Source organism: Nomascus leucogenys, chromosome 11, assembly GCF_006542625.1.
Source record: "Nomascus leucogenys isolate Asia chromosome 11, Asia_NLE_v1, whole genome shotgun sequence".
NCBI lineage: Eukaryota > Metazoa > Chordata > Mammalia > Primates > Hylobatidae > Nomascus > Nomascus leucogenys.
Window position 1 is genome coordinate 118758623 of NC_044391.1, and position 12468 is coordinate 118771090.

The window sequence follows — 12468 nt, forward strand, 5'->3', positions numbered from 1 at the left end:
CCCATCTAAGTTGAAAATGCATTTCCCACATAATCCACCAAACATTATAGCCTAGCCTAGCCTACTTTAAATGTGCTCAAAACACTTATCTTAGGCCACAGTTGGGCAAAATCTTCTAACACAAGGCCTATTTTATAATAAAGTATTGCATAGCTCATACAATTTACTAGATAGTGTAGTGAAGTGTGGTTTCTACTGAATGTGTATTGCTTTCCCACCGTCATAAAGCCAAAAAATTTTACGTCAGCTGTTAGTTGGGGATGCCTGTAATTAACAAACCTTACTGAGCCATTTGCCTGAGGAGCTTGCAGCAGTCTTGTAGCAGGTGCTTCTCCAATTACATTTTCTAATTAGCTTCATTAAATAAGAATAATAGATCTGAAATTACTTTGTTTCTTGTGACCATGTATTTTTGCATATTAAGTTCCGAATGTATGAATGCATTTATTCAACTAGTCTACTCCACTTTCACATCTTAAAATAACTCTTGTTGTTTTATTTCACTATAAAAGTTGCAAATGTTCATTGAAGATAATGTGCAAATGTGGAAAAATATAAAGGAAATTCATCAAAATGTATCTTAATTTTATAAGTGATCTTTTCCTTCTGTTTTTCCAGGCTTTTAGTCAAATTTTTAAATGAGTTTTCCCCTTATGAAACATTATTTAAAACTATTTTTGTATGTAATTATTTTGTGGTACAGTTTATATACTGTTGAAAATGAATTTTCCTCTGGGATCTTAGTTTCTTCCAGTTTTTCACCATGATAAAAATAATATTAGTAGAGAATTTTGTATGTAAATGTTTACTTTTCTCTTTCCTTCAGATAGATGTCTGAGAGTGGAATTGTTACTGGATTAAAAAGTGTAGCTTATGATCTCAGTAAAAGATCTTACAAATGGGGAGGGAATTGGTCCTAAGGAATAAGAGGTTAAATTTACATACGTAAAAATCTAATTTATTTTTATCTTGATAGATGTGGGTTGTTTTTTTTTTTTTTCTTTTTCTTTTGAGACAGGGTTTTACTCTTGTTGCCCAGGCTGGAGTGCAGTGGTGCGATCTTGGCTCACCACAACCTCCATCTCCCGGGTTTAAGCCATTCTCCTGCCTCAGCCTCCCGAGTAGCTGGGATTACAGGCACATGCCTCCACGCCCGGCTAATTTTGTATTTTTAGTAGAGACAGGGTTTCGCCATGTTGGCCAGGCTGGTCTCGAACCCCCCGACCTCCGGTGATCCACCTGCCTTGGCCTCCCAAAGTGCTGGGATTACAGGCGTGAGCTACTGTGCCCGGCCGATAGATGTGTTTTATTATTTTACTTTTAGTTCTGGCTTGCATGTCTTTGTATAAATAAAAATTCTTTACCTGTAACTTAGTTGGTGTGATCTATGAAATCACAACTTACTGCTTTTTTTCCATAGAGCTACATTTTCACCATTTATGTGCATTTGATTATAATATTGTAATGATGAGGGAAGTAGATTACAAGTTTTGTTTATAAATCTTCTTCAGAAGTAAGGATGATGATATTATCCACCTTTTAAAAAATCTTTTCCTACATAAATGTTACTTTAATAAAATAATACTATGTTTATGTAGTACCTCATTATTTACAAAGGAGTTTTATTCTGCAAGAGCCCTGTAAGATAGGTAGGGAGATATTAAGATCTTCAGTTTACAGATGAGAAATCTCTGTACGATGCAGATTAAGTTCAACATTGTGCCTGTAACCATAAAGCTGACCACCAATAAAACAAAGACTAGAACTCCAGTACCCTGTTTGTTTCTTGCAAGACTCATATTTGTAATTTTACTGAGTATAGCATGAGAAAGAGGGAAAATTTTTCTTCATGGTGAACTCTGATTGTTCTCTCTTTCTACTTACCCATTTAGTCGGAACCAACTGTCAACATTGCCGGTACACTTGTGTAATTTGCCATTGAAAGTCTTAATTGCTAGTAATAACAAATTGGTGTCACTTCCAGAAGAAATTGGACACCTCAGACATTTGATGGAACTTGTGAGTTAATATTTTTGATTGTCCAACGTGTGTGTGTGTATGTATTGTGTGTGTGTATATATACATACATATATATATATATATGAAACCTTGGAGAGAGATATGTATACAAAGTCATACCATAGTCTTTTATATGGCAAAGATTTATTATTGATACATGTTTTTGACTTATTTTCCAGTATTGGTAATGAATCATGTACTGAATTTTCCGTACTCAAGTGGTGGGCACACAGAATTAAGAACGGAAAGTACAAGCCTAATCGGCCCACACAGATGGGAAAAGGTCATTAGAATTAGGTTCTAACCAATATTAAATGATTTCTGTGTCATTAAATTTTTGAGATATGTTAATATAATTGAATTTTTCGAAATAAATTTGTTTGTATCATCAGTATTCTGATTTTTGATTAGCTCCTGTAGGGGAGTGGCACTACAAAGGTCAGGTTTATTTTTTGCCTTACATTATATCTTTAGAACCTATCTCCCACTCTATAAAATAAAATATACTTCATTGCCATGTTTGTTTGTTTGTTTGTTTTTTGAGACAGAGTGTTGCTCTGTCGCCCAGGCTGGAGTGCAGTGGTGCAGTCTCGGCTCACTGCAAGCTCTACCTCCCAGGTTCATGCCATTCTCCTGCCTCAGCCTCCTGAGTAGCTGGGACCACAGGCGCCCGCCGCCATGCCTAGTTAATTTTTTTGTATTTTTAGTAGAGACAGGGTTTCACCGTGTTAGCCAGGATAGTCTTGATCTCCTGACCTTGTGATCTGCCCACCTCGGCCTCCCAAAGTGCTGAGATTACAGGCATGAGCCACTTCGCCTGGCCCTGTTGCCCTGTATTTTCTAAGACACTTAATTGAATTCCTTCACCTAATCACTTCTTGAGTATTTACCTTCTGAGCGTGGGAATAACAATTTTCTCATTTAATCACCATAATAATATTATGAATTGATTACTAAAATTATTTTCATTTTATACCTGAGGAAGCTAGCACTCAAATAGGTTAAATAACTTGCCTAAGGTTATGTAACAGAAATAGTGTTTGAAACCAGACTACCTTAACTCGTTCTGAAGTGGTCAAATACAATTATGTCCATTAGGATTTAGGGGTATGGTTTCATGGAGGTTTATTAACAAAGATGGAAGATGGTTATCATAAATTAATACATATATGTAATACAGTTGGATCACTTTTTCCAGGTAGATTATGAATATAAGAGGTTACAGGTGAAAATCCACAAATATATTAAAATTAGAGTCTACCTTCTAGACCACTATTTTTGGAGCCAGTTAGACTTAGGACATAAAGATCAGAATGTATGTTTATTGGCATCTCTTCAGAACTTGGGTTAAAAACATGAACTAGAAGTAAACTATACTCTAATTCAAATTCTTATTTTCAAATCATTTAAACATTTTGTTTCTACTTATTCAATCCTAAATACTTAAAACATAGAGATGTGTTATAGAAGCTGCTTTTTGTTTTCTACAAAAGAGGTTAATTGATATCTTCAGTCATATAAGGAACTTGTGGCAGAATAAGAATTAGTGTCCTGGCCAGGCACAGTGGCTCACAGTTGTAATCCCAGCACTTTGGGAGGCCGAGGGGGGCAGATCACCTGAGGTCAGGAGTTCGAGACCAACCTTACCAACATGGTGAAACCCCATCTCTACTAAAAATACAAAAATTAGCCAGGCGTGGTGGCATGCACCTGTTATCCCAGCAACTTGGGAGGCTGAGGCGGGAGAATCACTTGAACCCAGGAGGCAGAGGTTGCAGTGAGCCGAGATCACACCACTGCACTCCAGCCTGGGTGACAGAGTGAGACTCCGTCTGAAAAAAAAAAAAAAATGAATGAGTGTCCCTAAAGCTCTCCATTCCCGTCTGATGGTCTTTCAGCAACATCCTTGTTGGCTCGCTCTTTTTTTCCTCTTCATTAAGTGAAAGCAGACTGCCGTTTTCAACATACATATTTTCTGAGAGATTATACATTGCTATTACCTTTTGGCTCAGACTTGATTTTTTCCTCTTCATTAAGTGAAAGCAGACTGCTGTCCAGCATGCGTATTTTCTGAGAGATTATACATTGCTGTTACCTTTTGGCTCAGACTCGATTTTTCTATGCTTTCAACTTTGTTTTTTTCTAGCTCAGATTTGAACCTATATCCTTTCAACTTCTTTTAGAACCATTTTAATGCCTAGAGGAGTACTGGACTCAGAAGTCTAGCTTCTGGCCGGGCACGGTGGCTCATGCCTGTAATTGCAGCACTTTGGGAGGCTGAGGCAGGTGGATCACCTGAGGTCAGGAGTTCGAGACCAGCCTGGTCAACATGATGAAACCCCATCTCTACTAAAAATACAAAAATTAGCTGGGTGTGGTGGCGGGTGCCTGTAATCGCAGCTACTTGGGAGGCTGAGGCAGGAGAATTGCTGGAACCCGGGAGGCGGAGGTTACAGTGAGCTGAGATCGTGCCATTGCACTCCAGCTCAGGTGACAACAGCGAGACTCCATCTCAAAAAAAAGAAAAAAAAAAAGTCTGGCTTCTGATTCTACTTCAATTATTAATTGGTAGGAAAAGTAAAAATAGTATTTTCTCTAAGCATACTTTAAGAAAATTAACATTTGAAGCTTATTGAAAAATTTGGCAAGCGGTCTCTTTTTATTCTTTTTTCTTTTTTAAAAAAAGAAAATAGAGACGAGGCCTTACCATGTTGCCCAGGCTGGTCTGAAACTCCTGGGCTCACGCGATCCACCCACCTCGGCTTCCCAGAGTGCTGGGATTACAGGCATGAGCCACCATACTCGGCAGCAAGCGGCCTTTTCTAAATAGTAAATGTATTATTTTCTTTTAGTCATATTGGAAGAATTTTAAGTGTTAATGTGGCAGCTTCCCTCTGTTCATATAATGATGGGTTTACAAATTATTTTGGCTGATCTCAGAATTATGATATTCTGAATTTATTAATCTTCGAACCTGTAGGTAGTCTCTTTTCAGAACCATTGAATTAAGCTATTAAGTGAGACACCAGAAGGTCTCCCAAAGATGCCTAATTTTATAGACAGTTTAAAGCAGACAAGTTTGTAATGTTAGGACAATCTTTATTTTGTATCTTTTCAAAATAGGATGTGAGCTGCAATGAAATTCAAACTATACCTTCCCAAATTGGTAACCTGGAGGCCTTGAGAGACCTTAATATAAGAAGAAATCACCTAGTACATTTGCCTGAAGGTAAGAAACTATGAAATAATTGTTTTATTATTTTAAAGCTCTCTCAGACCAATCAAGACAAAAATGTGTAAGGGTTACATCCAGGCTGGGCGCTGTGGCTCATGCCTGTAATCCCAACACTTTGGGAGGGCGAGGAGGGAGGATTGCTTGAACCCAGGAATTGGAGACCAGCCTGGGAAATATAGGGAGTCTGTCTCCACAAAAAATTAACAAATTAGCCCAGGGGGCTGGCGCACTCTTGTAGTCCCAGCTACTCAGGAAGCTGAGGTGGGAGAAGTCCCTGAGCCCAGGAGGCCAAGGCTGCAGTGAGCTGTGGTGGCGTCACTGCACTCTAGCCTGAGCACCAGAAAGAGACCCTGTTTAAAAAAGGGGGGGGACAGAGAGAGAGAGTGTGTGTGTGTCTGTGTATGTTTGTGTGTGTGTGAGAGAGTGTGTGTGTGTTACCACCAGTGTTTGAAATCTAATGGTTTATTTAATAGTGTTATCTGTTCCATTGTGGATTTTAAAAGCCTCTTCAATGAAAAGGTTTGATAACTCTTGACCTTTGATTTTATTTTTAGATCTTGTCAACCAGTGTAATTAATAACTCAGGGTGGGGTCACTGGAAATTTCAGTAAGCATGACTGTTTGGGGGAAATGTAACATGTTTGGATAAGGGGATAGTGTAGGATAATGAAAAGGATTTCCGCAGTTAGCACTCACTTAAAAATGGACTTGGACCTGAACTTAACCGGTCACTGCAGATGCTCAAACAGAGGCCAATGAACCATGTGGAGGTGATGTGTAGAGTGAATGACATATGGGGTGAGAGACTGCGCTAAGAGACGGGTTATTTACTTAGGCTGACTACAAGCTCTGATATATGTATTTGATTGATAAAAATGATTAAACATTAATGAAGTCTAATTTATCAGTCTTTCACAAATTAATGAAATAATGCTAGAAAGGAAGATGAAAATGAGAGCTATTATTTTATGAGATCCAGAATATATATTTCTTCCTATATGTTTCTGCTCATCACCCAGCAGTAAGAGTCATCAGCTCATGGCAAGTCTTGTCTCAACTGTGCTCTCATTTACTTTCCCCTGCACTATTCTCTAGATTAATTTGAATCAAATACAGAAATTTATTGGTAAACATTCCAGAAAAACAAGGAATCTTCTCAAGGTGTTTTCATGACAGTGCTTTTCTGGGTTCTTGGACAAAATATGACTTACCGTGTACAATCAATATTTTGTTTGTTTTGAGACAGGGTCTCACTCCCATTACTCAGGCTAGAGTGCAGTGGCACGAACATGGCTCACTGCAGCCTCGACCTCAGGTTCAGGTGATCCTGTCACCTCAGCCTCCCAGGTGGCTTAGACTACAGGCACTTGCCACCACGCCACCTAATTTTTGTACTTTTAGTAGAGACGGGGTTTTGCCATGTTGCCCAGGCTGGTCTCAAACTCCTGGGGTCAAGAGATCCACTTGCCTCAGCCTCTCGGAGTGCTGGGATTATAGGCGTGAGCCACTGCGCCTGGCCACAATACATGTTGAATTAACTAATGATGTTTTCACTTTCCCTGTGGAATTCAAATATTTATACCAATTTGATCCAGCATAATATTTAGTTCTAACATACTAGTGGAGCTTTGACATTTTGGATTCCAAGTAAATGTGTAAGAACGTGACCTTTTCAGTCCACTTTTATATACTTACTGCAACCAAAATCTCACGTGTCTTTCCTCTCACTTGGCTTGTCCAGGAACCTTCACACTTTTTATCCTCAGGGCCTTCCTTATTTTCTGCTGCTTCTGTTTGCTGCCAACTCAGGAATGTAAATGAAGGTTAGCAAAACCACAGTCATGACCTCCAGGACCTTATAACCCCACATTTCTCTCTAGGGTTACCTCTGTACTCAGGACTCACCTACTGTGGTCGGTCTTCAAAGACTTACTCCTATAATAATATTTAGTGTGAAATCAATTAATGAGAATATTAGGGTTTTAATCAAAATGAAAATTGAGCATTTCAGATGACAATGGAAGCTTGTTTTATCAACTAATTTATTTGTGTATCTTATTTTGATTGTAGACTGCCGACAAAATGGTTTATCACACAAATAGTTTCAATTTTTTTTAACAGTTTATTTTATAATCTCAGCACATATAGTTGAACTGAGTTGGCAAGTGAAGCTTTATTCCAACAGCTACATTCGTTCGTGTGGAAGTTTGTGTTACTTAATTGGTAATTTCTAACATTGCAATATGGTAGATGTCATATATCTTTTGTTATATTTCCATTTTGATTTAAAATTAATTTTTACCAAATAATAAGTTACATCATTCAAAAAATATTAAAATTATTAAGAATCTTCTTTTTTTTTTTTTTTTCCTTGAGACAGAGTCTCACTCTGTCACCCAGGCTGGAGTACAGTGGTGCGATCTCGGCTCACTGCAAGCTCCGCCTCCTGGGTTCATGCCATTCTCCTGCCTCAGCCTCCCAAGTAGCTGGCATTACAGGCACCTGCCACCACACCCAGCTAATTTTTGTGTTTTTGCTTTTTTTTTTTTTTTTTTTTTTTTTTTTTTTTTTTTTTTTTTTTGAGACAGAGTCTCACACTGTCTCCCTGGCTGGAGTACAATGGCGCGATCTTGGCTCACTGCAACCTCCGCCTCCCAGGTTCAAGGGATTCTCCTGCCTCAGCCTCCCAAGTAGCTGGGGTTACAGGTGCCCACCACCATGCCCAGTTAATTTTTTTTGTGTGTGTGTTTTTAGTAGAGATGGGGTTTCATTATGTTGGCCAGGCTGGTCTCAAACTCCTGACCTCATGATCCGCCCGCCTCAGCCTCCCAAAGTGCTAGGATTACAGGCGTGAGCCACCGCGCCCGGCCTTTTTTGTATTTTTAGTAGAGATGGGGTTTCACCATGTTGCCCAGGATGGTCTTGATCTCCTGACCTCGTGATCCACCTGCCTCGGCCTCCCAAAGTGCTGGGATTACAGGCGTGAGCCACTGCGCCCGGCCAAGAATCTTAAATAATATCGTTCCCCTGCCTCAAACTTCTCTACACAGCAATTTCAATGGCCAAAAGTATGTACCTTCATTAAACTCCTTTGACTCTTTTTTTTTTTTTTTTTTTTTGAGATAGGGTCTCAATCTGTTGCCCAGGCTGGAGTGCGTGGCACAATCAGAGCTCACTGTAGCCTCCAACTCCATGGGCTGAAGCCATCCTCCCATCTGAGCCTTCCAAGTAGCTGGGACTGCAGACATGCACCATCACACCCAGAAATTTTTGTATTGTTTTGTAGAGACAAGGGTCTCACCATGTTGCCCTGGCTGGTCTCCTGGACTCAAGCAGTCTGCCCACCTCAGCCTCCCAAAGTGCTGAGATTACAGGCATGAGCCACAGTGCCCAGACTGCTGACATATTTCTAATTGATATGTTTTTATAGCTATTGTTGGTTTGGGCAACTTTGACACTTATGTCAGCTTCCTATTGTGATGAGAGATGGGGATTTGGTTTCCTTACACTGTCACCATACCATGCCTTTACTGCTTTCCTCCCATCTTCCCAGTGTAGTTTTAGCACAACTTCTGATTAAATTGTTACTCAGTGCTCACATTACTACAATTATGTAGACACTGTTCCCTGCCAATTCAAGTGATGTACTCTGATTTTATTCCTTTCTTGTACATGTTTTTTTCTTTTTTTTTTTCTTTTGAGACAGAGTCTTGCTCTCTCGCCCAGGCTGGAGTGCAGTGGCATGATCTCGACTCACTGCAACCTCCACCTCTTGGGTTCAAGCAATTTTCCTGCTTCAGCCTCCTGAGTAGCTGGGATTACAGGCGCCCGCCACCATGCCCAGCTAATTTTTGTATTTTTAGTAGAGATGGGGTTTCACCATGTTGGTCAGGCTGGTCTCGAACCCCTGACCTCGTGATCCACCCGCCTCGGCCTCCCAAAGTGCTGGGATTACAGGCGTGAGCCACCATGCCTGGCCTGCTACCCAGCTTTCTTTGTTCTGTGTTAAATACTCTGAGTCCTAGACTCTGGATCTTCCTCAGTTACTCCCTGTTTTGCTGGAGGACATCTCCTAGTAGCTTCCCAAGAACACGTCATGGGAGAACATATTTTTGAGACTTCACTGGAAAATAAATATCTTTATTCTGTGTTCCCCCTTGATTGTTTGATTATAAATCCAGGTTGAAAACTATTTTCTTTCAAGACTTTTAAGTCTTTTTTCACTTTCCGCTTTCAGTGTTTAAAATTGATGGTTGAAAATCTGATGCCATTCATTCTTAATCCCAGTCTTTTGTGACCAGCTGTTGCTCTCTGGAAGATTTTAAGATGGTCCCTGTTTATCTGCTGCTCTGAAATTTTATGTTAATGTGCCACAGTATGAGTTGTTTTAATTTAATGTACTGGATACTTGGTGGGCCCCTTTCCAAACCAGAAATCCGTATCTTCCATTTTGGGAAATTGTTTTGTATCTTTTTTTTATAAATAATTTTCTTTCTTCTGGTTTCTCTGTCCTCTTTTTGAATTATTTTGAATTGGATGTTATTAGACCTCTTTGTTGATCTTCTTTGATGATTTTTCTTTTTTTTTTTTTTGAGACAGAGTCATGCTCTTTCGCCCAGGCCGGAGTGCAGTGGCGTGATCTCAGCTCACTGCAAGCTCCACCTTCGGGGTTCACGCCATTCTTCTGCCTCAGCCTCCCGAGTAGCTGGGACTACAGGCGCCCGCCACCACGCCCAGCTAATTTTTTGTATTTTTAGTAGAGACAGGGTTTCACCGTGTTAGCCGGGATGGTCTCGATCTCCTGACCTCGTGATCCGCCCGCTCCAGCCTCCCAAAGTGCTGGGATTACAGGCGTGAGCCACCGCGCCCGGCTGATTTTTCTTATATTTTTTATTATTCATTTAGGTGCCATTTTGTGTTATCTTATGGTAAAATAGTTCCAACCATTCTTATGAATTTTTAATTGCTACCATTATATTTTTTCATTTCTACAAACTCATTCTGTGATTTTTAAAAAATAATTCCTTTCATGTTTCAGTGATTAAGGACCTTCTCTTTCTGAAACTAAAGATAGTCTAGCTTTTCAAAATTTTCTTCTGCTTTCTATAAAATACCTGTTTCTTCTGAGTTCCTTTTTTTGGTTAGTTGGTTTTGATGTTGGAGACGTCTAAATGTCTGTGGATCATATACTAACTTTATATGGCTGATTAGAAGTTCTCAGTATACTGGGCAGAAATTGTATAATGGTAATTAAACAACAAGCTGTGTATTTTATTAGAAGAAATTCTGTATCATTATATAAAGGCCTTTTATATGGGACTGTGACATTTATCCAGAGAAAGAAGCTCCATTTCTTCTTCGTTATTGTGTATATTCTTAACTATGGCCATTCCTGGGATGAAGTACGATAGGGTGGGGTGGGAAGGTGCTGAGGTCTTAATGTTAAGTGTGTAGACTTTGACTTAACTCCCCCATTTCAGCTGGCAACTCCTCCTGACTTTTGTCATCCCATTATGCCTGGGATCCCTGAGTTCAGAGCATTTTTATTATTTATTTTATTTATTTTTTTATTTTTGAGACAGAGTCTCGCTCCATCGCCCAGGCTGGAGTGCAGTGGCACAATCTCGGCTCACTGCAAGCCCCGCCTCCTGGGTTCACGCCATTCTCCTGCCTCAGCCTCCCGAATAGCTGGGACTACAGGCGCCCGCCACCAGGCCCGGCTAATTTTTTGTATTTTTTAGTAGAGACGGGGTTTCACTGTGTTAGTCAGGCTGGTCTCAATCTCCTGACCTCATGATCCGCCTGCCTCGGCCTCCCAAAGTGCTGGGATTACAGGCGTGAGCCACCACGCCTGGCCTAGTTCAGAGCATTTTTTGATTCGATTTCACTAGAAAATAACTTGCTGACTCCTGGGAACACTGGAGAAGGATAGTGCCCCAGCTGTGTTAATGGGGGCTGTGGACCCAGGCATTTAACTGTTCTTTATGTAGAGTGTTATCTAATCCTTTTGTTATCCTCACCTTCTTGTGGTATCAGGGCCTCCAGCTTCTGAGACTTTCTGTAGTTCTGAGCAGGTCAAAGCTGCTTTTTATTAGTAATCCTATCTATAGGCAACTGGATCTCATTTTTACCACTTTGCTACCACTTTTCTCATTTTTACCACTTTGCTACCAGTTAATCACTAAAAGAGAATGGGAATAAATGTCTGTGTTAAAATCACATTTAACTAGAAGCTTTTGTAAAAATTCTCTAGTTGTAAAACATCATTAATTGTTCATTTCCATTTTACCTTCTTGCAGAGCTGGCGGAGTTGCCTTTGATACGGTTAGATTTCTCATGCAATAAAATTACCACAATCCCTGTTTGTTATCGGAACCTCAGGCACCTACAGACGATCACCCTAGATAACAATCCACTACAATCACCTCCTGCACAGGTAAACCATAGTGGAAGCATCAGGTAAACCACGGTGGAAGCATCAGGTAAATCACGGTGGAAGCATCAGGTAAATCACAGTGGAAGCATCAGGTAAATCATAGTGGAAGCATCAGGTAAATCATAGTGGAAGCATCAGGTAAATCATAGTGGAATCATCAGGTAAATCACGGTGGAAGCATCAGGTAAACCATAGTGGAAGCATCAGGTAAACCATAGTGGAAGCATCAGGTAAACCATGGTGGAAGCATCAGGTAAATCATGGTGGAAGCATCAGGTAAACCATGGTGGAAGCATCAGGTAAATCATGGTGGAAGCATCAGGTAAATCATGGTGGAAGCATCAGGTAAATCATGGTGGAAGCATCAGGTAAACCATGGTGGAAGCATCAGGTAAATCATGGTGGAAGCATCAGGTAAACCATGGTGGAAGCATCAGGTAAATCATGGTGGAAGCATCAGGTAAATCATGGTGGAAGCATCAGGTAAATCATGGTGGAAGCATCAGGTAAATCATGGTGGAAGCATCAGGTAAATCATGGTGGAAGCATCGGGTAAATCATGGTGGAAGCATCAGGTAAACCATAGTGGAAGCATCAGGTAAACCATAGTGGAAGCATCAGGTAAAGCATGGTGGAAGCATCAGGTAAACCATGGTGGAAGCATCGGGTAAATCATGGTGGAAGCATCAGGTAAATCATGGTGGAAGCATCGGGTAAATCATGGTGGAAGCATCAGGTAAATCATGGTGGAAGCATCAGGTAAATCATAGTGGAAGCA

The 12468-nt window shown here is 40.3% G+C and overlaps 1 protein-coding gene across 10 annotated transcripts in view; it reads left to right on the forward strand.

The window, feature by feature from the left end:
- Nucleotides 1–12468, forward strand: part of LRCH3 (leucine rich repeats and calponin homology domain containing 3) — a 94875-nt gene that overhangs the window by 27786 nt on the left and 54621 nt on the right. For all 10 annotated transcript variants that reach the window (XR_004032377.1, XM_030823053.1, XM_030823056.1 and 7 more), the window contains exons 3-5: nucleotides 1893–2019; nucleotides 5143–5248; nucleotides 11554–11690. Coding sequence is in view for 9 of the 10 variants with exons in the window: in XM_030823053.1 (XP_030678913.1) it covers nucleotides 1893–2019; nucleotides 5143–5248; nucleotides 11554–11690 (370 nt within the window). In the remaining variant the exon portion in view is untranslated. The remainder of the gene's footprint in view (nucleotides 1–1892; nucleotides 2020–5142; nucleotides 5249–11553; nucleotides 11691–12468) is intronic.